At 37.5% G+C, this 27,659-nt stretch overlaps 3 protein-coding genes across 6 annotated transcripts in view; 1 reads left to right on the forward strand and 2 right to left on the reverse strand.

The window, feature by feature from the left end:
• mfn1a (mitofusin 1a) overlaps nt 1-2,764 on the forward strand; it is a 19,076-nt gene extending 16,312 nt beyond the window's left edge. Inside the window, exon 18 of the mRNA XM_079380099.1 lies at nt 406-2,764. Coding sequence (XP_079236225.1) covers nt 406-475 — 70 coding nt within the window. The 3' untranslated portion in view covers nt 476-2,764. The remainder of the gene's footprint in view (nt 1-405) is intronic.
• Nucleotides 2,599-21,685, reverse strand: LOC306846618 (guanine nucleotide-binding protein subunit beta-4-like). 3 transcript variants are annotated; one of them, XM_079380103.1, is made up of 10 exons: nt 21,556-21,685; nt 18,968-19,076; nt 17,535-17,573; nt 16,940-17,046; nt 16,430-16,493; nt 15,833-15,995; nt 15,073-15,139; nt 12,222-12,423; nt 11,867-12,083; nt 2,599-6,649 (listed from the first exon to the last, which is right to left on the reverse strand). In XM_079380103.1, the coding sequence occupies exons 2-10, from the start codon at nt 19,022-19,024 to the stop codon at nt 6,543-6,545; spliced, it is 1,023 nt and encodes a 340-aa protein (XP_079236229.1). In that variant the 5' UTR covers nt 19,025-19,076; nt 21,556-21,685; the 3' UTR covers nt 2,599-6,542. The 3 variants fall into 3 exon arrangements, with proteins under 3 accessions (XP_079236229.1, XP_079236230.1, XP_079236228.1); XM_079380104.1 differs by lacking the exon at nt 21,556-21,685 and adding an exon at nt 20,939-20,957; XM_079380102.1 differs by lacking the exon at nt 21,556-21,685 and adding an exon at nt 20,586-20,769.
• A 1,037-nt stretch (nt 21,686-22,722) lies between these two features.
• Nucleotides 22,723-27,659, reverse strand: part of LOC306846617 (PEX5-related protein-like) — a 42,359-nt gene continuing 37,422 nt past the window's right edge. For both annotated transcript variants that reach the window (XM_079380100.1, XM_079380101.1), the window contains 5 exons: nt 27,333-27,403; nt 26,873-27,091; nt 25,813-25,978; nt 24,820-24,977; nt 22,723-24,674 (listed from right to left, as the gene is read on the reverse strand). In XM_079380100.1, coding sequence (XP_079236226.1) covers nt 24,485-24,674; nt 24,820-24,977; nt 25,813-25,978; nt 26,873-27,091; nt 27,333-27,403 — 804 coding nt within the window. In that variant the 3' untranslated portion in view covers nt 22,723-24,484. The remainder of the gene's footprint in view (nt 24,675-24,819; nt 24,978-25,812; nt 25,979-26,872; nt 27,092-27,332; nt 27,404-27,659) is intronic.

The raw sequence follows: 27,659 nt of genomic DNA on the forward strand, positions 1-27,659 counted from the left end.
TAGTCCAGGTATCATTGAGCTGTATCAATTGCATACAACTATGTAACGAGATTTGAGAATGTGGCTTCATTCAGTATCTTGTCTCGAACCTAGATCAAAACTTTCCCAACCAGTTTAGTGTTATTCACTGTGCCAATAAACACCTCTAAGAAACATTATTTAGACCGAGAAACTTGCCACTTAGACCTGGTCTGTGCGGCAGGTCTCTGAAAAGACTGAGCATCCAAACCAATCCAAACACATCAACATTAGTTTGAGCCATAGAGCAAAGGGAGGGTTCAGGAAACTCATCTGAAAAAAAAAAGCATTAATTTTTTGCAATTGTCATTGGTAATACAATTAGTTCAGAAATCATACAATTCAGTTTTAAGTGGTCTGAACCCATAACATTTGTTTTATTCCCAGGCATAAAGCCACTGATCTGGAGTCACAACTGGAGTCTTTTTCAGCGCAGTATCTGCAGACGCAACATTAACTAGAGCAGCAAGTGGAATGAGAGCAGGCCAAAACACACTGCACAATTTTAGCAATCCTGTAGGATCACTGCATGTCACACTATGCGACATGGTCATGGATCTAATAAACTTGGCTATGACTTGTGTGTAGGCTGTACGATGATGACACCTATTGACTCATACACTACCATGCACGTTACTATAAAATAATAAAATTTCATCAGCATGCGCTAGTGGTAAACAAATAGAGCATGATAAATCACACTTTAGCAGTTGTAAGAGCTTGAGGTAAGCAGGTTTATGTTTTAGATAGTACCATGTCAGGTTGATTTCATCTTTGGTCGCAAAACCGTGACAACGGCCATCTTTGAACCTCTCTAACTGTACGACACAGGACATTAGGAGCCACAATTGTCTCACGATGCCAATCTTTCGTCTGGGACGGCTGGAAATCGTGCAGTGTGTTTAGGGCTTAAGACTGTCCTCCAGTGTTCGGGTCATTCTTCATTTGTGGTGGCAAGTGGTGTCCCTCTACTTTACAACAAATAAAAAATAAACTTTAAAACCAATAAATTATAAAATGTTTGTATTCTGTAGGGTAAACACAAATTGTAATAGTTACATTTTTGTTTTAAAATATATTTGAGTTTGAGAGATTGCATTTGTAACAAAAAATGCATGTTCCCGCCGTACCTTAGAGAGGTATCATGCAATGTAATTGCAACATAACATTTTAATACAAATAAAGTGGTTATATTGTGAATACAGGTTTTATTTAACGTACAATTTTATTAAATTGTTTAAAAAAATACATATTTTGTTATATTTAAGAAAAAAGTTTTGCCCCCATATTCATGTCTGTTGTATTACAACAATGGATGTTGCCCCTTTAAGAAAAGGGGGCTTCTATTTGGACTACTTCCTGTCTGCAAATGTCATTGCAGGTGCTGGTTGATCTGGGGAGTACATTCTTTCTTATTAATTTTCTTAAATTTAGCTAAAATTTCATGTTGCACTTTATTAGTGTCTGTGGTATGTTGATAACTTGCAGACCTGGCATATTTTAATCAAAATTTTGTTAAATACATACTTATTAATATTGCCCCCTGATCTTGAAATCATCATGACGGCAGCCTCCATTTTAGAAATGTCTGGATGTAGGCTGATTTGTCTGTGCTGTTACGGTCTTTCCTGGTAACAACACAGACTCAGACTTCATTTTGCAAGTTACAGTGATGTTACATTGAGTCTGTGGTGTTACTTAAAGTTTTTCAATGATTAAATGGCTCTGACGGAAAGAAATTTCAGATATATTTGAATGTTTTTAGACTGTAAGGTGTTTTAATGTTTTAGAATAAAGACTATAAAGGTACCACAGACCATTTTTCCAGTCTTTTTTTGATGTATATCCAAATTTTAATAAACTATCATCCTTTGGCAGATACAGGGGCCAAGATGAACAAATAAACATTTATTTTAAAAACTGAAATGTAATTAAACCGAATCCTTAAAATTATTTGTTTATTATTACCTTAAGTTGCATATCCCTGCTCATTTTAAGAAAACAAAATTTTACTTCAAAGATTGGTAACACCAAAGACATAATTGGTTGTCACCAGTGTTTGATTGAAATGATTTAAAAATCGAAATGTACTTAAGCTTCCATTTTAATAGATATCCCCCGGTTTCACAGACAAAGCTTAAGCCTAGTCCTAGACTAAAATGTAAATCTGAGCTGTTTCAACTGAAGTAAACGTGCACTGACTGATCTTAAAACATGTCAGTGCCTTTTTTGTCTTAAGATGCACACCAGTAATGCTTTTTTCTAAGGCATGTTTATAAAAATGACTTAAATGGTCTAATAAAACCTAATCCTTAACATATTAAACTAATTTTAAATGCATAGCAATAAATTTTATTAGAAAAAACAAGAATTTTTACAAATTTTGCCTCTCATTTGCCACCCCAATTGAAGAATGACCCGTTCAGTGCTGGAACAACCCAACGCCTCCTGAATGAAAAATTACATGGAATCTTATTATTTCAGAATATTAAGATGAAAATTATTTCAGTTTAAGATGTCCAGATTTCTCCTTGACAAACAACTAATTGTAGCAAAGTGATAATGTTTAGACGATCTCTTGATGAAAAGCATTTATTGGTTATGACAGCAAATAGTAACAGGTTTTACTGCCACTGTACGAATACAAACAAATTCTGTTAAAAAATAAAAATAAAAAGATCCCACAGCAAGAGATCATTGTTTAAAGCAACTAATACAAATCTGTTTTCAATAAAGCATTTAAAGTGAATTAAGAGGAATGTGTGTTAGAATCAAGAGGCAGTTATGTCTGCTGGTTTTGTCCATGATATACACACGCACATACCAGGGAGGGACAAAATCACAGAACTAATAATTACTGAATAAATCAATTCATCTGGTGAGTTTCTTTAAATCAATGTGTTATAGCATATGCTGGACCATCCAGATATTTGTGTCCATTACATCAGTAAGGATCATTTATTTTGCACCACAAGGTGGAATACCCATAAGGGAGTAGGATCTATCGCTATATAAAATACATCAAAACCACTATGAATCACGCACGCTTGCTTTTTGGTAAACCACAGTTTGTTTGAGGGTTAATATGCTTAAAAGATTGCACTTAGGTTATCTGTGTCCTGTATGTTTATACATGAAAAAGTTTCTGTAGCAAGTGAAAACAAAGCTAACACACACTTTAATGAGTTACATTGATCTAACTGAATCTGTGATCACGCTACAGCCAACACTGCATTTACTTCTACATTCAGTTTTATTTTTAGAGTTGAACGCAGGGTATTTCTTTGTAATATTGTGATCAATTTTCTGACATGAACTGCTGCCAGTCTGCCTTGGGGTTTCAGTGCAGTAATTGCAATGCTCGTCAGCATAACCACCTCTGTAAGATTCAGAAAAATTAAGCACTTCCTCTAGCAAGAAGGCCAGCATATGGAAAGCAAATTTTGCAAGGGAAACCTTTTTCAAAAAATAAAATTTAGGCCTTACGCCATAAGTTATATGCCTACTGTAGATGAAAGAAAAAGTGATTGCAAAGATCTGGATAATATAAGCTGCATCATTTAATACAATATTTCTAACGCTTAAGGTTTACAATCATTTTCCCAGTTGGCAACTACCAGCACGCCGATTTCATTCTCAAGTTCTAACTTAAAGGCCATGCATGATTTTTTTATACGGTTAAGTTTTTTGTAAATGTCAGTGGATTGTGGTATTGCTAGCACAGTGTTTGATCTTATCCATAGGATAAGGCTCAGTAAGCTAGCTGAAATATCCATAGGATATTACGTTGCTTGTTCCCTACGGTCATGTTCATGTACTTTATGGACTAACTGGCAAATTCAGGTTGAACTTCAAATGTAATGAATATTCCGGATTCAATACGAATTAAGGTCAATCGTATTAGTCTTCACACAAACACACAAAAAGCAACAATCATGGATAAATGAATACATGTACATCAAAATCAATAAACACACACAAAAAAATACCATTTAAAAGTATAGCAACTAAAGTTGCAAACTGTGTTAACATGAAACTAAAGTCATAGCAATATCATCTCCTGTAATGACTATAAAGTCAGAAAACTCAATCAAGAGGACATTTATAGGAGAAAAAAAAAATTTAAATTTACAAAACCCAAATAATATAAACGCCAAATTTACACATATGCTATACACCATGTATTTTAAAATCGCAAGTGCCTCATTTTCCCAGAAAAAGGCATGAGTTAAATTACTTGTAAGTGTACCGTACATTGTTGATTGTATTGAGACTGGAACATTCCTACAAGTCAATTAAACGCCTATAAAGGCTATCCCTTGAGGAAAATTGGATGTTATATGAATTATGTTGGTTTTACTAAATCAATTCAGGTTGAAACACTTTTTGCCTTCATTGCACTTTGCAAAGTTCTTCATGACCTTAATTACCTTAACCACCTAAATGTTGTAAACACTCAAAACAGGAGAATTATAACTTCCACATTTGTTGGATGTCCTTTCATATCATAAGTAACTGCATGATTGAAATGAAATTTACCTGATGAACAGTAATGCCATATATTAAACACCTGAAATAACACAAAACAATACAGAATACTGAATGCAATCTGGTATTGTAAATGGATGATTAATTTTGCAAGTATGGTTAATGTCAAAAACTTGCCTTAAAAAAAAATGCCCAAAACTAAACCACAATAAAAAGCATAACCTTTGTACAGATTTTTATATGCTCACAAAGCCGGCCCGTACATTTATTCACACTGATTGGCACAAAAGTAAGGGGATAACTGATGGTTCAAGTGAAATATGACTTACTTTTAAGGCTTGACAGAGGGCTTTATACCTTCAATACACATTTGTGACTAAATACGCACAGTGTAGCTTGTGGTCCATGACAGTTTTTTCAGCTTTTTTGTCAGAGCTGAAGCACATCAAACACGTGCAGAAACACCAGTGTGTGCAGTCTCACGTGACTATTTTCTAGTGCAAAAGCATACAGTCCTAGCTAGGTCTTCATCTCAGAAGAGCAGGTGTTCATAGAGTGTAGAAAAGCAGACAATGTCAAGAGTGGCAGTGACCAAGGCCTCTTGTTAGGTATCAGGTTGCAAGTCTCACAAAGCATCAAGGCCATGCTTGGTGTTTGAATTAAAATAAAAGGCTTAACCTTAAACTTTCCAGAAATAGTTTTGCTTAAAATGTCCTCATTTATTCACCCTCAAGTTATTCCAAAACCATATGATTTTTGTTCGTCTACATGTAAAATCACCACGAAAGTGGCCCGTATGATAGGTGTACCACTCCATGTCTTATGAAGACATACAAATTTTTGTGAATAACAGACCAAAGTCATAAATCACTGATAACTGTGACATATGCAACAGGTCTCATTGGAGTGTTAATGAAATGTTTCATTCTGATTCACCTCATGAGTTCATTCAGCCCACTCAATCTGGATTAAGTGGCTAAATTTAGATTACCAACTTAAATTTCAGTCTGTTTCTTACTCATTCTTTTGTACGTCCTCAGACGACTTGGAATGTAGGGTCATCTGGAAAACCTGCATATCGGTTTTAACGGGGTTTTGGATCCACCAAGCATAAATGCATCATTACTCATATATTGTGATTTATTGGGAAATAGCACAGTCTTCTTTAGAATTGTTCCTTTGATTTTAACAGGAAAAACAAAAGTCATACAGGTTTGGAACAACATGAGGGTGAGCAAATGACAACAAATTACACTTGTGGTGAACTATCCCTTTATCCATATATGTATCATATCTAGCCAAGTCAATATGAAAAGCAGTAAATCTCAGATATTATATCTAGTGATAGTAAAGACAGATGGACAGACAGGCTGATGGCAAATCCTTCTGTGCTGTCTGCAATACAGTTTAATACACTGAAACACGCCAAACATTACTGTCAAGCTTAGAGGATGGCAATCAGTGGCATCAGTGTTTCTCTCACAACTACACATTACCAAGCTGAGCCTGAACTTTTATGAAAGAATAGACCCAACACTGATGCTACCTGATGCAAACTAAATTAAGATTGAGGGTCAAACACTTGTGGCCTACAATACTGTCGCAGCCTAATCCCTTGGTTAATTACATTGGCCACTGTGTTTGGCAAATAGCACTGTGATTGGGGACGAAGAGAAAAAAATAAGCAGGAAAAGAAAACAGGGACAGTTAAGACACCCATCACGAGTATCCACACACCAGAACATCCAAACACTGTCAGAAGTGCATATGCTATACATACAAGCACAAAGAATGGCAGATATATACTGTACACAACACAGTCTTTCCCCCACCTCGAGTCAGACGTGAAGCTCACCTCTTTGACTGACTGCAGGATGGTGGGATAATGCGGTCTAAGAAAGAGAGAAGATGAAGAAAACTAGATCATCTATAAGGAGAAGATGGAGAGATGGAGGAGAAGGGTCCAGTGTGGCAGCGGTGGACTACAGTGATTGTGTGATCAGAAAGAGTGGCTCCCGAAGTCCAACCCACTGAGGTCAGTTCCATATCCTAAGGAAGCTGTCCCAAGAACCGGTGGCCACAGCCATGCCATCACTGTTTACCCCCAAACAGCTGACTCTGTTGTCATGCCCAGCTAGAACACCTTCAAAAAGACAAGACCAACAAAGTAGCAGAGATAAGTATCATACAAATCTTACAGCACATGACTAAGAGTGGCTGTCTGTACCTCATGATATGATACGAATCACGATATATGGCTCACAATACGATAATATCACGATACAGCGATTATTGCGGTAATCGATATATTGCTAGACAATCCTCTAATGGAACATCACAATATCTGTCTAACAATGAAAACAAAATGCCCGTGAAAAGGTTAAGTGCAAGTTCTCTCTCTTTAAGTCCAAACTATTAGAAAACAGCACAAAATGTTCTGTAAATCAAATTTAACATGTTAAGTAAATTAATCCTTTTATTCTTGGACTTATTAAAAGCTTACACTTTTCTTTGTGGGAAAACCAACACAAAGTTGACAGTTGCTTATCAACTTTATTTCAAAATTTACCTGGAGTGCTTTCTTAACCTTTCCTCTCCTCTTATTAAAACATGACATGCAGGGAAAAATAGCCATTTACTACAGTCTTTTGCGTGCTCAAGTTCGTTGTTTCAAATGTAGACGCGTGGCAAGCACACTTCTGCACCGCATTACGGATCTGACAAGGTTTTGTTTCGTCGTCTACGCCAGGGGTTTTCAACCTTTTAGGACATGCGCCCCCCCAAGTTTGTCTAATTTCACTCGCGCCCCCCACAGGTTGAAAACCCCTGGTCTACGCCATAGGTGCAGATTTATGTTTCTGCCGGTCGGTGCCCACACTGCATAACGCGCACTTGTAATATCTACGAGAGAGGGAGAGCATCCAGTTAACATAAAACTGGACGCGCCAGTGCCGCTCTCTCTCACTTATATAGTGAGGGAAATCCACCTGCGATCCTCACAGACTGAGTATCCGCTCTGTAATAATAACGTGATCGGTGCCTATGGTCCACGCTGACAGCTGTTCTGGGGCAGTTTTTAGTTCTCATCTCCATAAACACAGGGCTCTCAAGTCTCGCGCATTCATCGTGAGACACGTGCATTTCAACACACTCTCAGATGTTGCCATTTGTATTTACTAAACCCCTTCATTTTTAAGCATTTTTATTTTATGATTCCTAGACAAAATCACTTGCCTGTGATCAAAGATAGTGAGAGCTGATGTTGGGGAATACAGCCAAATTTGTGCTAAATCGCTCTCCAACAGCTTTAGCTAAGTTTTGGCTACCTGAAACTATAAGGAAATGACTAGATAATTAGTAAATCTGATAACAAAATTCATCCAAATAAAATAAATAGTTGTATATATTTCAAAGTTTAATTTGGAAATATAATAGGTTACAGATTACAAGTTACTCTACTTTTAAAGCAACTGAAATAGTTACACTACTTATTACATTTTAAATAATGTAACTGATTACATTTGATTACTTTTCTAAATTTCTAACAAATATTTTCAACTGTTAATCATTTTTTTAATGCAGGCAGGGTTAACCTTACAGTAGAACTCAACACGGTTTACTGTCAGACTTCCAAAATGAAGTCAGACTTCATCACTTGATCATTTTAAAGCACAGCCACCACAAAATCAAACTTTAGCACCTCTTTTTACTTTGAGATCATTTTGAGATTAAATACAGACTTAAAATCATAATATATAGTGTAATAGCTATGATACCATTTTTTGAAATCAAATCCTTGCATAGCTATGTCAGGAAACACTGGCATCTAACAATGCCTTGGGAAAAAACAGTTAATCTTAAAAAATAAAGCATATACATAATAAGTCTGTTATCAAATGAGCATGTGTAGTATTCCGTGTCCTAAACTCCTGAAACATTGGTCTCATATTTTAGAGCAGTCAATGCAATTTGGGAAAGAAATCAATTGAATCTGCATGTGTGAAAATATTCAGATGTAACCTTTGTAATCGTTAACATTTTCATAAGTAACTGTCATTTAATTATACATTGTTTCTCAGTAACTGTAACAGATTTGTTACATTTGTTTTGTAATTTAATTACATAATTCCATTACATATAACTAGTTACTCTAGTTAAGGTTGAGCCCCTAACACTGTTGCACATTGATGCCTTGATGACAAACACTTGCAATACAAAATGCCATTCATAAGTTAAAATGTACTCTCTCTCTCACACACACACACACAGCCTGACATACTCGCTCAGGGCAAGTTCTGCAATCCTACTGTATGTGTACAGTATGTACAGTTGGGCAAAAAAGTATTTAGTCAGCCACCAATTGTGCAAGTTCTCCCACTTAAAAAGATGAGAGAGGCCTGTTTTCCTCTGTAAAATAAGTATTTGGTCACCTACAAACAAGCAAGATTTCTGGCTCTCACAGACCTGTAACTTCTTTAAGAGGCTCCTCTGTCCTCCACTCGTTACCTGTATTAATGGCACCTGTTTGAACTCGTTATCAGTCTAAAAGACACCTGTCCACAACCTCAAACAGTCACACTCCAAACTCCACTATGGCCAAGACCAAAGAGCTGTCGAAGGACACCAGAAACAAAATTGTAGACCTGCACCAGGCTGGGAAGACTGAATCTGCAATAGGCAAGCAGCTTGGTGTGAAGAAATCAACCGTGGGAGCAATTATTAGAAAATGGAAGACATACAAGACCACTGATAATCTCCCTCGATCTGGGGCTCCACGCAAGATCTCACCCCGTGGGGTCAAAATGATCACAAGAATGGTGAGCAAAAATCCCAGAACCACACGGGGGGACCTAGTGAATGACCTGCAGAGAGCTGGGACCAAAGTAACAAAGGCTACCATCAGTAACACACTACGCCGGCAGGGACTCAAATCCTGCAGTGCCAGACGTGTCCCCCTGCTTAAGCCAGTACATGTCCGGGCCTGTCTGAAATTTGCTAGAGAGCATATGGATGATCCAGAAGAGGATTGGGAGAATGTCATATGGTCAGATGAAACCAAAATAGAACTTTTTGGTAAAAACTCAACTCGTCGTGTTTGGAGGAGAAAGAATGCTGAGTTGCATCCAAAGAACACCATACCTACTGTGAAGCATGGGGGTGGAAACATCATGCTTTGGGGCTGTTTTTCTGCAAAGGGACCAGGACGACTGCTCTGTGTAAAGGAAAGAATGAATGGGGCCATGTATCGTGAGATTTTGAGTGAAAACCTCCTTCCATCAGCAAGGGCATTGAAGATGAAACGTGGCTGGGTCTTTCAGCATGACAATGATCACAAACACACCGCCCGGGCAACGAAGGAGTGGCTTCGTAAGAAGCATTTCAAGGTCCTGGAGTGGCCTAGCCAGAGTCTCCAGATCTCAACCCCATAGAAAATCTTTGGAGGGAGTTGAAAGTCCGTGTTGCCCAGCGATAGCCCCAAAACATCACTGCTCTAGAGGATGGAGCATGGAGGAATGGGCCAAAATACCAGCAACAGTGTGTGAAAACCTTGTGAAGACTTACACAAAACGTTTGACCTCTGTCATTGCCAACAAAGGGTACATAAAGTATTGAGATGAACTTTAGTTATTGACCAAATACTTCTTTTCCACCATAATTTGCAAATAAATTCTTTAAAAATCAGACAATGTGATTTCCTGGATTCTTTCCCCCATTCTGTCTCTCATAGTTGAAGTGTACCTATGATGAAAATTACAGGCCTCTCTCATCTTTTTAAGTGGGAGAACTTGCACAATTGGTGGCTGACTAAATACTTTTTTGCCCAACTGTACATTGAGCACTGCTGTTCAGTTGGCTCCTTTGGGGCCACATTCCTTTTTATTTTTGATACGTTTGTATTTGTGAAATATATAGAACATTATTTTATTTGTATTGATTTGACTTTTATGAGATTTACCAGTTGTTATAATTTCTAGTTTGTGCTGTTCAATTATGAACAATAGTTAAATTCAATCATCTAGCAAAAACTTGACAGAATTGCATGGAGCCAAAGGGCCGCTGCTGCAAATATTTGAATGGCTCCTACCCTAAGAGTAATTTCACTCCAAACTTTTGCTAAAACTTGAGAACCCTGTAAACCTATATATAGCAGTAGAGCCATTACAGTGGCTGGAAATCTGTTTATTCTTCGGTTCCTCGTGCTTCCCCATCTTCATAGAGAACGCAGTTCATGGTTGCTCAGAGCGCTTTGGAAAGAAGGGGAAAATGGTGCGGCTGAGATTTCCATACATTTTTAGACACTGGGAGCAGGGAAAACCATTTAAAAATGCCTTATTGTATTAATTATTTGGGCCAGTGTATCGATTCTCGTATCGCATGGAGGAGGACAACGACAGATTGTCATATCAATACACCCCTACTGTCTATGTGAATCACATATGTTCAGGGTTTGTCCAGGGGAACTGGTCTTCTTTAGTTACACAAGTTAAGATTTGCTAAATTGTACACTGCTGTCATTCCACTATATGTGACCCTGGACCACAAAACCAGTCTTAAAATCGCTGGGGTATATTTGTAGCAATAGCCAAAAATACATTGTATGGGTCAAAATTATCCATTTGACTTTTATGCCAAAAATCATTAGGATATTAAGTAAAGATCATGTTCCATGAAGATATTTTGTAAATTTCTTTGTAAATATATTAAAACTTCATTTTTGATTAGTAATATGCATTGCTAAGAACTTGGACAACTTTAAAGACAATTTTCTCAGTATTTAGATTTTTTTGCACCCTCAGATTCCAGATTTTCAAATATTTGTATCTCGAACAAATATTGTCCTATCCTAACAAACCATACAATCAATGGAAAGCTTATTTATTCAGCTTTAAGATGATAGATACCAATTTTTAAATGTAAATGTATATATATATATATATATATATATATAAAAATTTACACTTGAAAATTTACATTTAAAAATTGGTTTTGTGGTCCTGGGTCACATATAAAGACTAGTCTGAAGTAATGAGATTTATTGTGATTTTTCTGTTAGCCCTATTTTGTCTAATAAGCTGCTGAGCATGCTCATAACCTTTTCAGTCTACTGAAACACAAATTAAACAAACAAGGAATGTTCTACAAAACAATTATGTGATGCTAATACTCAACTTCAATCAGAATGATTTCATTCCGTTTTAAACAAAAGGTCTCCATGTAAACGTGGCTAATGTAATTCAGATGGGTTGCACAGAGGGTTTGTGGTCTGCGCTTTGTTGTCCTGTTGCTTGATTAGGGCTGTTATAGGCGCTTGCTTGAGTTTTGTTTCTGTGTGGTCAAATAGGTTGTGTAAAGTACTGACCTGCACGCTCTCCCTTTAGAGTATCCCATACATTGCAGTTGAAGTCATCGTAGCCAGCGAGCAGCAGGCGGCCACTCTTAGAGAAGGCCACAGAAGTGATGCTGCAGATAATGTTGTCATGAGAATACATCATCAGTTCCTGGTCTGCGCGAAGGTCAAACAAACGACAAGTGGCATCGTCCGAGCCTGTGGTGAACGCATTACCATTTGGGAAGAACTGAAGAAATGAGCACAATTGAAAATGGATATGAGCATTTTCAAACTAACAGTTAACTGTAAGTATTATGAAAGCATTGCACATTGCTCAATACACCATTATCAGACACTGCTGAAGACTTTTCTCTTTGACACTCACACTGACAGCATTTATATCAGAAACATGTCCTGTGAAAGACTGTCTGCACATTCCGTCTCGGATGTCCCACAATTTCGAGGATGCATCGCAGGCACCTGACACAAAGGTCCTAGAGTCTGGGCTGAGAGACAGGCTCATCACATCTCCACTGTGCCCTGTGAATGTGGTGGTCTGCTGACCAGTCTCAATGTCCCACAGAGCACTGCAAAGGAGAAAGAGAGCTGGGTCACATTCAGAACAAGATTACCAAACTGACAACTGAAACTCAAATGCAGACTTGAAAAAAAGTGAACCATTTTAAATGGTGACAAGTGGCAGCTCGTGAAAAGAAGTCATTTTGTTTGTAATAAAGTGATAAAGGCCTTGAGATAACTTGCAGTACCTTCTATTGCCATATCTTAACACTATCAAAGCACAAGTAAAATCAAATACACAAATACTTGTGATAAAATAAGATGACAAAAATAACAACTACAATAGGTTATGACATCTGTTTGTGATTCTATGTTTCATTTATTGTGCATTGGGTGGTGCTGTCCCGCTACTTCAACAATGCTTTCACACGAAGGGAACTAAGGACCAATTTCAAATGGCCTTTATTGCATCCTTGATGAGCACTTTGTGGCCATGCAGAAGAAATAATATTCTGCGCACAGGACAGACGGACACAAAAATGAGGTGGGAAAGGCATTTGATTGAATTGCAGTAAAAATCGCAATGCTCGGGCAAACCGCTATATATCTGGTGTTAGAACCAGTCAATACGGTTTAGAGGTTTCATAGAAAGAGAATTATGTGCGCCAAATCAGTTGCTGTAGAAATCTAATACTTTAATGGTTGCAGCCAAAATAGCTCAACACGAGAGCCAACGCAAACGCAATGACGGGAAAAGGTCATCATGTTTTAAAGAAGAGTGGCTTGATTAATTGGTGGAAATAACAGAAGATGGACACAGAACAGTAACAAAACTCAGAGCCATTTACAGTCACACACAAGTGTAGTAGTGTGTAAACTCTAACGTTACTACTTAGGTACGTTTTAGATAACTGTAAAAGAATTCACGTTTACATTTTAGAAAACATTTATTGAAAATGTTTTTTATATTATTTATTATATATTATAAGCTTAATTGACCTCAAAAAGGGAATTCATGAGTAATAACTGCTTCATTTTTTCATATTAGATATATATCATATTATTATAAAGAATTGAACTGTTCGTGAGATTTTAAATGTTTTTTTAAAATGCATTTCTTGACAAGTAACAGAGCACTGTAAGTTCTCAGGTAACCTGAAATGTGCATAATTTAATTGCATCAGATATAAATAACAAAATATAAATAACACATTAAAATTAAAAGTTACACACTTTTTTGTGTGTGTACACTGCTCTGATATGTATAAATTTTTTTTTTTTGCTCAGGTGGCCAAAATGTCTGCCCAAAAAAAAAAAAAAACTTTTGCTCAGCAAGGAAAAAAAAAAAAAAAAATGAGAGGGAACATTGGTTGGCTGTCATCTATTACCATCCGAAGTTTGATTAACAAATCAGTTCAAGCAAACACAGACAGCCTTTTTAATAGTCCTGCAGGTTATCAATATTAGCAGTAGAATTTGTAGCAGGTTTTTGTTTTTTTACAGAAACACTGAATGACCAATGATGTGTCAAGCATCACTAATAGTCTATACCAGGGCTGTCCAAACACAGTCCTGGAGCTGTGCAGTCCTGCAGAGTTTAGCTCCAACCCTAAATAAACACACCTGAAGCAGCTAATCAAGCTCTTACTAGGCATACTAGAAACTTCAATGCAGGTGTGTTGAGGCAAGTTGGAGCTAAACTCTGCAGGACACCACATTTTAATTAGGACTGGTGGTAGTGCTTTTTTGGTCATTCAAAAAAAAAAAAAAAAAAAAAAAAAAAAAAAAACCCACAAAGACTAAACTAACAATATTACTGATAAGATAATATTAATGATGATAATAATAATAAGAAGAGGAAATTCTATTAATAAGAACAATATAAAATGCACTAAGGATTAATGAGCTGCTGAATTCATGAATATTAATCAGGTTGTCTGCGTTCACTTGAACTGATTTGCTCAAATTAAAACAGGGCCGATAATAGTTGAGTGCCAGCCAATGATATTGTCATTTGCACATTAGTTCTGCCCACTACCGGAAAACCCGGCAGGTCTTAAAAGCTGAAGACTTCCAAAAGGAACGCTGTTATTTTGACAAGAAAATACAACAAAGAATATCATTTACATGTAGCGTGTCAATTCTGCATGTTATGCAAGACTCTCTCGCTCTTTCTTTCTTTGCGTATGCGATGACGAGACATGAGCCTTCACACTAGAGTTTACAGTACGTCAAACACCGGTGCGCTGCGCATCCATTCAGATGAACTGAAAAAAAAAAAAAGCACCGATCGCTTCACGGAGAGTGAAGCTCTGAAGCGCTCAGTCATAGTGTTCAGGGAGTTAAAATATATCTATCCTAAACTTATATACTTAGCCTCTAACTCACACACTGGCGAGTAAAATCTGATCATTTATTAGCCAGTGGCTAATATTAGTCAACATTTAATCGCCCAGAGTGAAGATTTAGTCGCATATGCGAGTGATTTACTCGCAATGTAGAGGGTTGATGAGAATATTAAGTCTGTTCTTCAGCAGTTCAAAATAGAAGTAGAAAATATCTGAACTACTGACATTCATTTTTGAACTACAGAACATTTTTGAACTACTTTGAACTTCATTTAACAGTACCAGAACATTGAAAAAAAATTAAAACGTAAGAATTACAATGCTGTTAAAGGTAAATAATCTAGTCATTCAAAGCGGTGATGCACTCACCATGTAGTATCTCCAGAGCTGGTGACTATCTGACTATCATCCAGAAAGCGACAACAAGACAAATAACCTGGTGAGGAAGAAAAACAAATTAAATATCAGAACATGAGCTTCAACCCACTGCATGATTAAATATGCAGACCAAAGGCCGGATCACACCAAGTTGACTTCAAAAAACACACTGAACACACTGCTTAGACTACAGCCGACTGCAAAGTAATCATCTGCATTCTGCGCCTGCGAGAGAGGAATTAGCCGTCCACATCAGCAGCTATCAATAGTATAGGCCTATATTTGTCATTTAAAGGAGAAACCGAAAGAAGGATATACGACATACACGCAGATATACAAAACATAAACAAAGCAGTGCTTGCTTACCATTTTGACTATAAGTTATGTTAATAACTTTCTTAATTTTAGCAGCTCATGTTGTTATGAAAACATTCACATATTGGAATGCTTGGGTAAGATCACATAACATTAGAACAGTCTTCTGTCTGTGCCGCCTTCATCTGCTTGCCCGTTTTCATCTTTCATTTTAATTCTCGAGCACTGACTCGTTCACTAAACTGAACATCCAATAAGAGTTCTCATGATGACTCCGACGCCGATTTGCCTCCGATGTGAGCCCGATGAGAGCCGACGTGTGGAAGATGCTAAACAAACTAGCCCAACAGATGCTCACTGACAGCCCGCCGTTGACTGACCGTCGGCTTGGTGTGTCCCGGCCTTAATGATGCTAATCCTGCTTCTGACAGTTTACCTGTGTGTCCAGGAAGTTCTCTAGTGACTCTGACATTGCCCTCACGGGTTTTAAGGCTATAGATTGAGCAGATGTTGTCCAGGCCTCCGCAGGCTACATAATTCCCTGAGGGAGCGTAGGCACAAGTCATCACCCATGATGACCTTAATGGAATGGCATGAATCTGGAAAAAATAAAAATAAAATTGTTGTACAGGCTATTCCCATTTGTTATAAAGAATGAGACCGATGGCGAATTCAGAAACCGCATACTACTACTATTATTTCTGCCTTATAACAAAATGGTAAAAATAGTAAGAGTAGTATGGTTCCAAATTCAGTACAAGAGCCAGGATGTACTGCAAATCCTTCCATGGGTTTGGAGCACCAGGAGGCTAAGCATATGACAGAACTTTTATGCAACCTACCACTTTCATTTTGATGACTTATGAATTTTATGATTTACATTTAAATGAAGGTTGACTGATTTTAATTTACTATAATACTTTATTATTCTTAAAAAAAACAAAGATCAGTCATTAAATATGTGACAGTTATTATATTCTTGGGTAATAGCTGTGCATTTTAGATGTATATTCACCTGTTGGGCTGGACTAACCTTGTTTGTGGTGTAGCTGTCCCAAATGATGAGTTTGCCATCTTGTGAGGCACTAACTAGTAACCTTAATGTTTAAAAAAAAAAAAAAGTGGGGGAGGGGTTAAAGAGTAAACCACTGTTCATAATACACATCACAGATTAAAAATACTACAAGGTGAACATGCAGACAATGATTGATACTTATAAAATGAACAAACATGGCAAATGCTTATGATAATTAATGACAAACACTGCAAGCAAATATGGACATAAACTCCACCCATCTAACAATTGTGTCTCCTGCCTAAAGCACTAGAATAAATGCAAAGGTGGTGAAGGGGTGAATGATAGAGGGAGAAGAGAAGGGAGGAAGAGAAAGACTGGAGCAGGAGGCCGCCTACATAATCCTAGAACACCCCTGAGTTGTGAGAGGCCTTCTGTATTATTCATTGTGTACACACTGACAGAGGTGCAGGGTTCCTCTGAAAGTGCCCATCCTCCAGCCCACTCAATCTCTTTCTATCAACTGACCTAGAATCAGTAGCCCACTGCATGGCGTAGATTTTGGCTAAATGGCCTCGGAGCGTCCGCCTCGTTCTCATCTGGATCCTTCCAACTGAATCCAGACCAGCTGTAATCTAAACACACACACAACTGAATTTACAGTGACATTATAAAGCAAACAGGGGACATTTCATCAATCCAAGGTGTGCTACTGATCACTCAAATGCGGGAAAAAGAGCTGTATTTGTTGATTTGACTTATGGTGATTATCTAAAATGAACATAGCACTGACTGAAGTCCAGAATTAAACAGCTTTAAAATGTACAAGAGCCATCTCGTCCAAAATAAAAATAAATAATCCAAATAGAAACGATGAAATCTTAAATCACCAAAACCACCAGGGCGAGGGCTGAACGTTTAAATTTTGATGGAGGACTTGGCATGTAAGAGGTTGTTTAATATTTCAGCACACTTAAGAGCATGTTCAGCAGCAGCCAATTTGCATGTCTTTTGCTGAGCTCAGAGAACAGGTGAGCACAGACATGCCCCATAGACATGGGTTAGACCAGTGCTGCTCTTATTAGGAGGGGGACCCAGCAGGGATGGTGGCAGAGCTGCTTACCTGGGACAGGCTGGAGTCGCTGCATGCTTTCCTGGCATCCTGCAATGGGAACAGCAGCATGTCAGAGTGCAGTCATTCTACTGAACAGGCGGAGGAAAACATGTATTCTATTTCCTAGCACTCAGGTCTACATGAAACTTCAATTAAAAATGAAAAGAACAAAAAGTTGAAAAATATTCCAATTACCAAAGTTGATATACAGTAGGTAAATGTCGATTACTGGCCGCTAGGGGTGGGCAATACAATCAAAATCTTATATCATGATAGGAGTCCTTTATTTCACAATAACAGCATCATGATATAGTTATTTTTTCCATCAAGTAAGGATTTTATGGTATCAAAATTAGTTGTCATTGAAATTTCCTAATTCTTATCAATTCCAATATCACACAAAAAAAGGGGAAAAAACCTCAAGCTTACTGAAGACAAGTAAACAGTGAATGATAAAATAAGAACAATGAAACTAATTACAAGCAATAGGACAAAAACATTTACATTTTAAAGTTGCAAGTTTTTTGGACACTCAATTTTGGAACTGGTTCAAGGAGACAACTACTTCTTCAGTTAAATGTGTACCATTATAGGACTGATGCAAATAAACTCTGAATGGCAAAATATCAGCCAATTAATCAGCACTGTCAATATATCCCTCTATCTAAATTTAGAGGTTGGTAAGATGTTTTTTTTTTTTTTTTTAAATATCTTATATGCTTGCCAAGGTTGCCTTTATGTAATAAAAAACAAAGTTAATAATTGCAAAGTTATTTTGCAATATTACTGTTTTTACAGTAATATTGCTAAATATTACAACTTAAAATAACTTTTCCATTTTAATATATTTAAAAATGTAATTTATTCCTCTGATGACAAAGCTGTATTTTCAGTAGCCATTACTCTAGTCTTCAGTGTCACACGAGCCTTCAGAAATCATTCCAATATGCTGATTCAATGCTCAAAAACATTTCTTATTCTTATCACTGTGGAAAAAAGTTATGCTGCTTAATCTTTTTGTGGAAACTGTGATGCATTCTTGTTCAGGATACTTTGATGAATAGAAAGCTTAAAAGAATAACATTTGTCTTAGTAAAAGTCTTTACTGGTGATTTATTGCATCCTTGCTAAATAAAGGAAAACTAAATGAATGTATCGATAAGTATGTTGTGTGAATTATCACAGCTCAGGATTTTGAAGCTCTTTTAATCAAATCTGATGGCTCCTGGGTCATTTCCGCAATTCACACAGCTGCTTTTAACAATTCAGCTCTGGTTCTCAACTCCGGTCCTGGGGACCCACTACTCTGCACATGTGCAATCAACTCATAAATACAATCTTTCTAACATGACTTGAAGGAACCACTGTGAAATGAGCCAAAAGATTTCACTGAATGAGCGGCAAAATCCTTTGAGCTGACCAGAAAGGGCATGAGTTCTTACTCTGATCTGATTGCGCAGCTGCTCTGCCTCCTGCCGCAACTGCTCCAGCTCACTCATGGTCCTGCAAGCGTTTCACTCCTTTCCCAACTTTGATAATACTGACAAAGACCTGCAATGTACACACAAGCACCAAGTCACATTAAGGAGTCAATAAAGGACTGCTAAATAACAGAGCACTCAGGCTGTATTAATAATTCAAGCCACTCTCGCAAAAAAATTCCGTATATTCATATGATTTTCATATCAGAGGTCCCACAGACCTAGTAAGACAGCCCCAATGGATACAGTTTTTGAAGAACACAGAAAGTGCTCCAGTAGTAGCATCAATGTTTTTACTAGACTGAATAGAACTAGTAGCTGTATCATATAATTCAGTAGAGGAACCAAACACTCCAGCTACTACACTGCCAACTGAGAGCTGGGCACGCTGTGCTCCTTTGTTTAATGACGGGTAGCACTGCTTGGCACTTGGCACTGCCTACTAGTTGATTTCCCTAAAATTTAGCTACCACCACCCCAATAAGGAAGTTATATGCAGTATGATACTCACTCAAAGGCTGCAAATGTATCAGTTAGTGCAACTGTAATGTCAATACAAATGGCTAATAAGGGGACCTCACCTTTAGAAATATTTTAATTAGGATTTCACACACAAGCAAATTTTAGAACTGAGCATAGCTTTAAAAAGCTTTTTCAGATTTTGCGTTTTAATATTTCCATGTTTTCCATGACTCAATCATCTTTACCATAGCTTTGAATAAAATGCACAGTGACTTGTCACATTGGTGGTTTGACACAATATGGGAATACCCCTTGAGATCATGGAGGTTAACCCTGACCTCTGTGAAATCTACATTTCAGCACAAGCTCTTTTAGGGAAGCACAGTAGCAATGCTGCTAAAACAGGAAGACTGCTGGTCCCAACCCTAGTAAACCAAATTACAGGAGAAGTAAGCAATGATCAGAGTGCATTTAAACAAAGAAATTTCCAAAATCAAACACTATACACATGAACTGATACATAATATTAAGAATAGCATACACAAAAAGCTCAGGTTTATTATAATAACGGAGTGGGGAAAATATTTATCATGCTCGATCTAGCTGGATTGACATTTTAATTCAAAATTGAATATGTGCATCGGATATTCTGATAAATCCTCTTTAATCCAGATGTGTTAATCCGTCATTTAACCTGTGACACTCACAGCCTGTTAACCCGGTCGCGAAAAAAATACGTTGTAAATAAAACATCTACACAGAAACGACAATGTTGCCCGTTAATTGTTACATTCGTGTTGTTCATCGAGTTCAATACGATTAAATGTAATGTTAACATCAGCATTGCGTTACATTTCACATTATTTCAAGGTAATTTAGCAAACTGTTTTGACAACAGATTCAATACCACATGTTGCACCAAACAGAAACCTCCATATAAGACACTATTTACGCGAAACAGATGTATAACAGAACCTTTCCCAGCAGATTTGTCATCTGTCAAGTTAATCACCGAGTTATATTATGATCTGCTAGTTTTGGTTAGCAAAGTGGCTAGCAAACGGTGACTGTATCATGTCAGTTACTTCAGACCACCACACAAACATTGACACATTACCTGATGTAACAACACTACAAAATCCTCCTACCGCCTGTAAGGGTGAGACGATTATTTCAAAATATTAACGCACTCATTTCGTATTATTTATATCCAAAAACAAGGAACCGGGCGCCAAATTAACTAGTTTCAAGACGATTCACACACAGAGATTACCACACCCAGCTGATATTGAGAGCATGGCAACAATTGGATGAAGGGGGGAAATTAATTATTCTAGTGTTTTTTAACAGACGATATTCAGTGACCTTGTGTAAAACTGAGTATACTATGTCTCTTATTCTTTTATATAGTATATTATCACGAAGTTAATGTGTTTTTATCAAAATAGTTTGATATTTGTCTACGCGTACCTTCTGAAGTCACCCGCGCTTGAAATGGTTCTGGCCATCAGCTTCCTCAATTATAAAAATGACTGAAGTAGTTTGATACATGTGGATACAGTGTTAAAGGCATTTGATTTGTAACAATACGTATGCAGACCTAGAAGAAAATAAACATCTATAGACATAATCTAGCTACTTTCAGTAATAATTAAAAACATGCTGATCAGTGATATTAGTTGTACAGCAAAGGGTTTTTATTTGTACTTTGTCACAGAATATATTTAAAGCTTGGGTGGTTGTCAATTTTTTTTAATTGAGAAAATTCTTAAAAGAGTTTTAATTTCAGAAGCAATTTGTTAACAATAAATAAATAAATACATGACTAAGAAGAATAAATAAAAAGTTATTTGGAATTTAAGTTTGAATGCAATTATTATATACTATATATGGTCCATATACAAATATGCATTAGGCAGTAGTGACACGAATGAAGCCATCCGTGGCATGCCACGGGTTAACAAATGCAAACTACACAATCACTACTTCATCGTCTCACTCCTGCTGATCTATAAACCCTGTCTAGAGCACTCAAATATAGGAGTAATTAAGTTACAAAACCAGTATTAAGTGACATTTAGTATTACCTAGTATGCTGAAGTCCACCGGTGACAGATGGGTCAGTAGAAGCAACCGGCTGTAGAGTATGTGTTGATGAGAGCACTGTCACCGGCATAAGCAGTGGGGACTTTAGTTAACAGCCAGCACATCTACACTGAGAGCTGCTGGTGACAAGGTGGGGCTGGATGGGGGAGGCTGAATAGTGAAAGTGGGAAGATGAGGTCTTAAAGAGACAGTAGATGTCACTGTCTGTTCAGTTGGTCAGTGTCACAACTGAGAATGTTAAACAGAACAATAAGGACTAATATTTGCCATTTGCTCACATTATCTGTGTGTACGCACAAAAGCAACAATGATTCCTGAATGCGGGATCCCTACGCAATAAAGGCCTGTCAATAATTTATTAAAATGGAAAGCTTTTCCATGTAGTGCGTTGTCAACACATTCATTTCAAGTGCTTCATTGAATCTCTTGCTGTTAATCATATGTATATTCACAGACAAATTTGTACTGAATTTGCTGACTGATACATGCCCACTAGCTTGATTTCACACATCCTGCTGCACTAGATGAACATCATATTTGTATTTAAGTAAAGCATTTGGTATTAGTTAGAAAACTACTCATTGAAAATGGCACAGATATCACAAAAGCAAATCAGCCTTGACAGTCAAAAGTCAAATTAAGGTCTGAGAACAGCACTAAAGGGATTCCAGTTACAAAGGAAGTATTTTGAGTCCTTATATATCTGAGGATGATGTGACAGGTCATGAAACATGAAACCTGCTAGGTCATCCACCTCACATCCTCGCTGTTCCCTAAAATCCTAAAGAAATCCATAAGCTAATTTAAGCCATTCTCTTTTTCAACCACACAGCTTCATTTTCAGAGCCTTGTTAATGTAAGGTGTCTAAAACTTGTGGACAAAAAAAAAAAATCATGGATAACCCATATCAAATCTAATGCTTACTGTATTTAAGGCCATCCAAGGTTATGTCTTAATTTGTGTATAATGTAGTATAATGGGTTAAAGGTTACATTTGTACTACTGCATTACTTCAGACAGAAGGAAAGCAGTGTTCACTAATGTGCCTGTTGGGGGTGCTCCGGTAACACCATTTCCAAATCATTTAAAGGTCAGGGATCACCATGTGCCCTTAATTCTGAAACAAACAAGAGACATAATCGTATTTCAGATCTTCTAAAATACAGCTTTAATAAATTGGTTATAAATGCATCTTGATTATATTACATGTTAATGTAGGAGAGATTGAAAGAGACATGCATACATTTTATGACTGTTCATTCCATGAAATAATCTATTTTACAAATAAATAAATAAATACATTTCCTTCTTCTATTCTACAATTTTAGTCAGTAATTATAGTCATAGTTTCATAACAGCTCTGGTCATAGCAAAACTAGTGTGATTTACTACAATACAAGTGTCATCAATGCCCGCATACTGTGCTCATACATGGCATACGATCTGAAATATTATCATATATAGTATGTTTGTGTTGGAATTTTGGTCTGTCCAAAAAAAATTATATTAATAGTAGTTACATTCACTTTAAAGTTAAAATATGGGACCATAAAGAGAGGGAAATCTGTTTTGTGTATCATACATGCAATCATCAGATTTCCCAAATCGTTTGTAATATTTAAATTGAAGGTGCATCTACTGAAGCAACTTTGTCTGTCTTTGCCCGAAATTATTAAGATTATTAATGCTACTTATGTCTTTAAACACTGTGTCTCATTCAGTGCCCTTCAATTATCTCAGCTAACTCCTGTTACACTGACTTTACTAATAATGCATAGTGGTAAAATTATAAAGACACCAAAGATTTTTGGTAATTTTAGCCAAAACAAAACAAACAAACAAAACAGCAATGCTAGTTTGCATAGTTAAGTCTTCAAAGAAAATGTCTAGCCTATTAGTATATAGAGGAGCTGAAATCATAACTCTTCTAGCACATGGCTTCTTTGCCATAAACCGTCATATCTCTATAAGCTAAAGCGATTTCAGTCCCATGAAATGTACTTCAAACTTACCAGGCCAAACAACTGAAATACAGTATATGACCAAAGTGTTGTTCGTAGATTTGTGAATGTATTTAGTCCATTTGGGCTAACGGTCTTACATAAACTCACTCACTTTCAACACGATACTGCTTTTGCTGTGACCTTTCATGCAGAGCCTTTGAAGTTGCTCCACACTGAGCCCTGATCCAGAATGCCCTGGAGCACACGGCATTAAAAGGGGCTTGCTGGAAGACAGGGAACATGCCCTGCTTGCACACCTGGGCACAGATCACCCTGAAAGGGTGTTAGGTCCTAAAGTGAAATTCAGCCAGCATTATACCTCTGCACTTGGCCTCACTGAGTTTAATAGAGGATTAACTGACTTTATATATGGCTACACTTTTATCAGCTAAACAACAGTGCCACCTTGTGGTGAGACACATAAATTAACATTGTAAAATGAACATTAAAAAAAAAAAAGTTGAACAAATGTTCTTCAGAACTGGCCATAATAAATAGCTAGGTTTTTGAGAGGAGTAATATTAATTTCTAATACACAAACTAAACAAAATTCCTCCTATATTCACCAACAAGGTTTGGTTCATTTTTCTCAAGTATACAAAGTTTTTAGATAACCTTAAAAATATTGCAGTAAAATATAACTAACATCAAGAAAAAAGTGCTTTTGCTCTCACTCTCTTTGACATTTATTCCTCTACTTTCAAACCCATCACTTACCTATTCTGTTTGTGCTCTATGCAATATAAACACCCTCTTCAGTGGCCTCTGAAGAGGGCAAAGGCTGCCCAAAAATACAACAAAATTAGCTGTGCATACTCTGCATATCAAATTGACATCCCATATTTATTTGAGCCTAACTTTGTGCCTACTGTACGTGAATGATAGATATCACAGGTCCAAGTTTAATCACATGTCCACGTTGAAGGCCCTCATTAGGAGGTCCAGATCTCCCACGCTGGCTGCCTGGAAAAGTTCTGGTTGGTTCATGAGGGAGAGGGCAATCCGCAGAGCTGCCCAGATGTTGCTGGACATCACCTGATGACTCCTGCTCTTTCTTTGCTGCTGCAGAGCTGTCAGGAAGTTGTTCACTGCCTCCCTGCAAAAGAAAAGAGAGAGGTCAAACATGCTAACATCAAAATTGAAAGTTTTTTTCAGCCTTCTGCTTTAACCTATTTATTTCCACACTAAGGAGACAAACAGTTCTTTCCCATCAACCCTTGCTCAGTGGTTCGGTTCATTACCGATGTGCCCCTAGGTTGATGCAGCTGATGCCGAGGTTGTATCTCGAACGGATGAAGCCTGGCTGGAGCTCCAGAGCTCTGGTGTAGGCCTCCACTGCCTCCTCACTGCGGTCCCCATTTGCCAGCGTGGCCCCGAGCCGATTCCACAGCAGATAGTCCTACGAAAACCCAGAATATTTAGATTCATTATATTATATTATAATAAACTTTATTTCTATAGCACCTTTCATACAAAGTATTCATACAATGCAGAGTACCTTTCAAACATTCATACAAAGTATATTTCAAAAGCATAACTTCACATAAAACAAGAAAAATACCATAATATCACATAAGATTAAAAATGAATCCCAAAATGCTTCAAAAATTAGCAGTTGGGGGTTCGGTGCCTTGCTCAAGGGCACCTCAGTCGTGGTATTGAGGGTGGAGAGAGCGCTGGACATTCACTCCCCCCACCTACAATCCCGGCCGGCCCGAGACTTGAACCTGCAACCTTTGGATTACGAGTCCGACTCTCTAACCATTAGGCCACAACTTCCCAAAAACAGTACTATGGGGAGCCCGGAAGGACCACTGATTGTCTATGCAACATCAAACCACGTGTAAGCATGTGTCCCCTGACATGTGTTCAAAAACTTGCAAATGCCTTCATATAAAAATGTGGTAACATCTCACAGCAATAACTGGCAAATCTGGCACAGTCCATGAGGATGAGATGCACTGTAGTACGTAAAGCAGCTGGTGGCCAAACAAGATACTAACTGTTAGGGTTAGAGTTACTGTTTTGATATTGAAAATATTTCTGTTTAAATATATAACAACCCTGCCCCAAATCAATGGTTTGTATACATGAACTACTAAATCAATGCGCATAACAGATAACTGTAATCATTTTTTAACAAGCTTAAAATGCCAACAGTGTTTTCGACAGTCCTGTGAAACTAATAGATCTGTAGCTTTTAAAATAGTGATGAATAGGAGCTTCTGGCTCACCTCAGGTCGGACAGAAAGTGCAGCATTAAAGGCATCGACAGCTTTGTCAAACTCTGAGCTGAGGTTGAAGAGCACACCAAGGCCTGTCTGGAGATCAGGGTCCACTCCTTCAGCGTTCTGCTGCACTGCTTCCTGATACAGCTCCAACACCTCCACCAGCTGAGAGCTGCATACACACACACAACACCATCAGCAAAACACTGAACAAAAGTGAAAACTAGGCTGGGTGATATGAGGATATATATTGTGGCGATAATATAAATTGTCAATCAATATTGATTTTGCTATATGGCTTCTATCACGGTATCTGTGCAGGCATGACTACTTAAAGTTATCGACATGTCAGAGCAAAAGAAACAATAATGAGAAAATGAAGAGTGTGACTTGCTTAAAAAAGAACTCAATTTGGCAATTGCACACTGTCTGACAAGTGGGTTTCCTAAATGGGCAAATGAACACATTAACATGTAAAAATGGTATTCATTTTTACACATTATTTACATACAGTATTCACACGAACACAGCTGGTTATGTTATACTGTTAAATGAACCTAAACACATGGTAGAAATGTGTATCAATATATTGTATCCATGCATTAAGTCTTAAAGTGACAGCAGCCTAATATACTGTACCTGCTGCTGTCTGTGCCATTACTGTTAATCAAACAACAAAACGGAAGAAAATCACTCATTGCTCTTCACTGAATAATTTTCATAGCTTTAATAAGGATAAAAAAAATAATTCATACAATGACAACTATACAGTGTTTTATTGATTATTAAATTTCTGTAGTATATCGCGCTTGAATACTACTGCTAGACATACCCAAATGTGAAATTTACCCATCTAAAAAATTTGGTTAAAATGAATGAACTGTGATATTATCAAGTCTTTGGTCATATCACTTTCTCCTCATTTTAATTTACAATCTTTCAGTTAGTAGTTTTATCCACTATGCCACACTACTCCCACATTTATTAAAACTCAAAAAAGCAAACCACATACATATGCTTTATATATGCCGTATGTGGAATTCATGTGAGTGAATGTGAATCATACCATCCGAGAGTGGAGATGGGGGATATGGAGGACCCTCTGCGGTGAGGCAATGGGGAACCATCTAGAGGGCTGCGGTCCTGGAGTAGATGTCTGTATCTGGGGTTGTATCTGATCCAGCGGTGGAGAGCCTCACAGGCTTCCGGCTGCTGTCCTGTGTTGGTCAAGCTCACTGCCAGGGCCATCAGGGCCTTCAGATTGTTTGGGTGCAGCTCCAAACATCTATTTGAACAAAGACAGAGAGACAGAACATAGCTAAATAAAGTGAGTTGCTGAGTTTGAGGTGGGAATACAGTATCTGTTTGTCCAAAAAAAAAAAAAGCAAACTTAAGAAAAACTAACTGATTTTGCAATTCAATTTGTTACCACTAATTGTGCAAAAGCTCTTTTCACGTAACATGTTTGCAAATATAAGACTTTTGGCTCTGCGTAAATTACAAAACCCTCATTACTGTTTACTCACCTCTGAAGACAAACAATGGCTGCCTGTTCATTCTCATTCTCTGCTTGTGTGGTACCCAAAACCTGCCAAGCCTTTGTAGAGGGAAAAAATGCACTCTTGGTTGAAACAAACATCACAAAATTATTAGAGCAAAACAGAAATAAAAGACATGAACATAGGCTTGAAGGTCATTGTAAAAACAGTGTTCAATTAGTGGGGCTGTCGGTTTCCTAAAACATATTGTTGTTGCCTCTCTTTATGTGCCTGACCAGTGCATTTAATGGCACGTCACTCTGGGGGCGATGGCAGTGGACTTTAATGTGGATTTGATTCAAGGTAAACAGGATC

Source organism: Barbus barbus, assembly GCF_936440315.1.
Source record: "Barbus barbus genome assembly, chromosome: 26".
In the NCBI taxonomy this organism is placed as follows: Eukaryota; Metazoa; Chordata; class Actinopteri; order Cypriniformes; family Cyprinidae; genus Barbus; species Barbus barbus.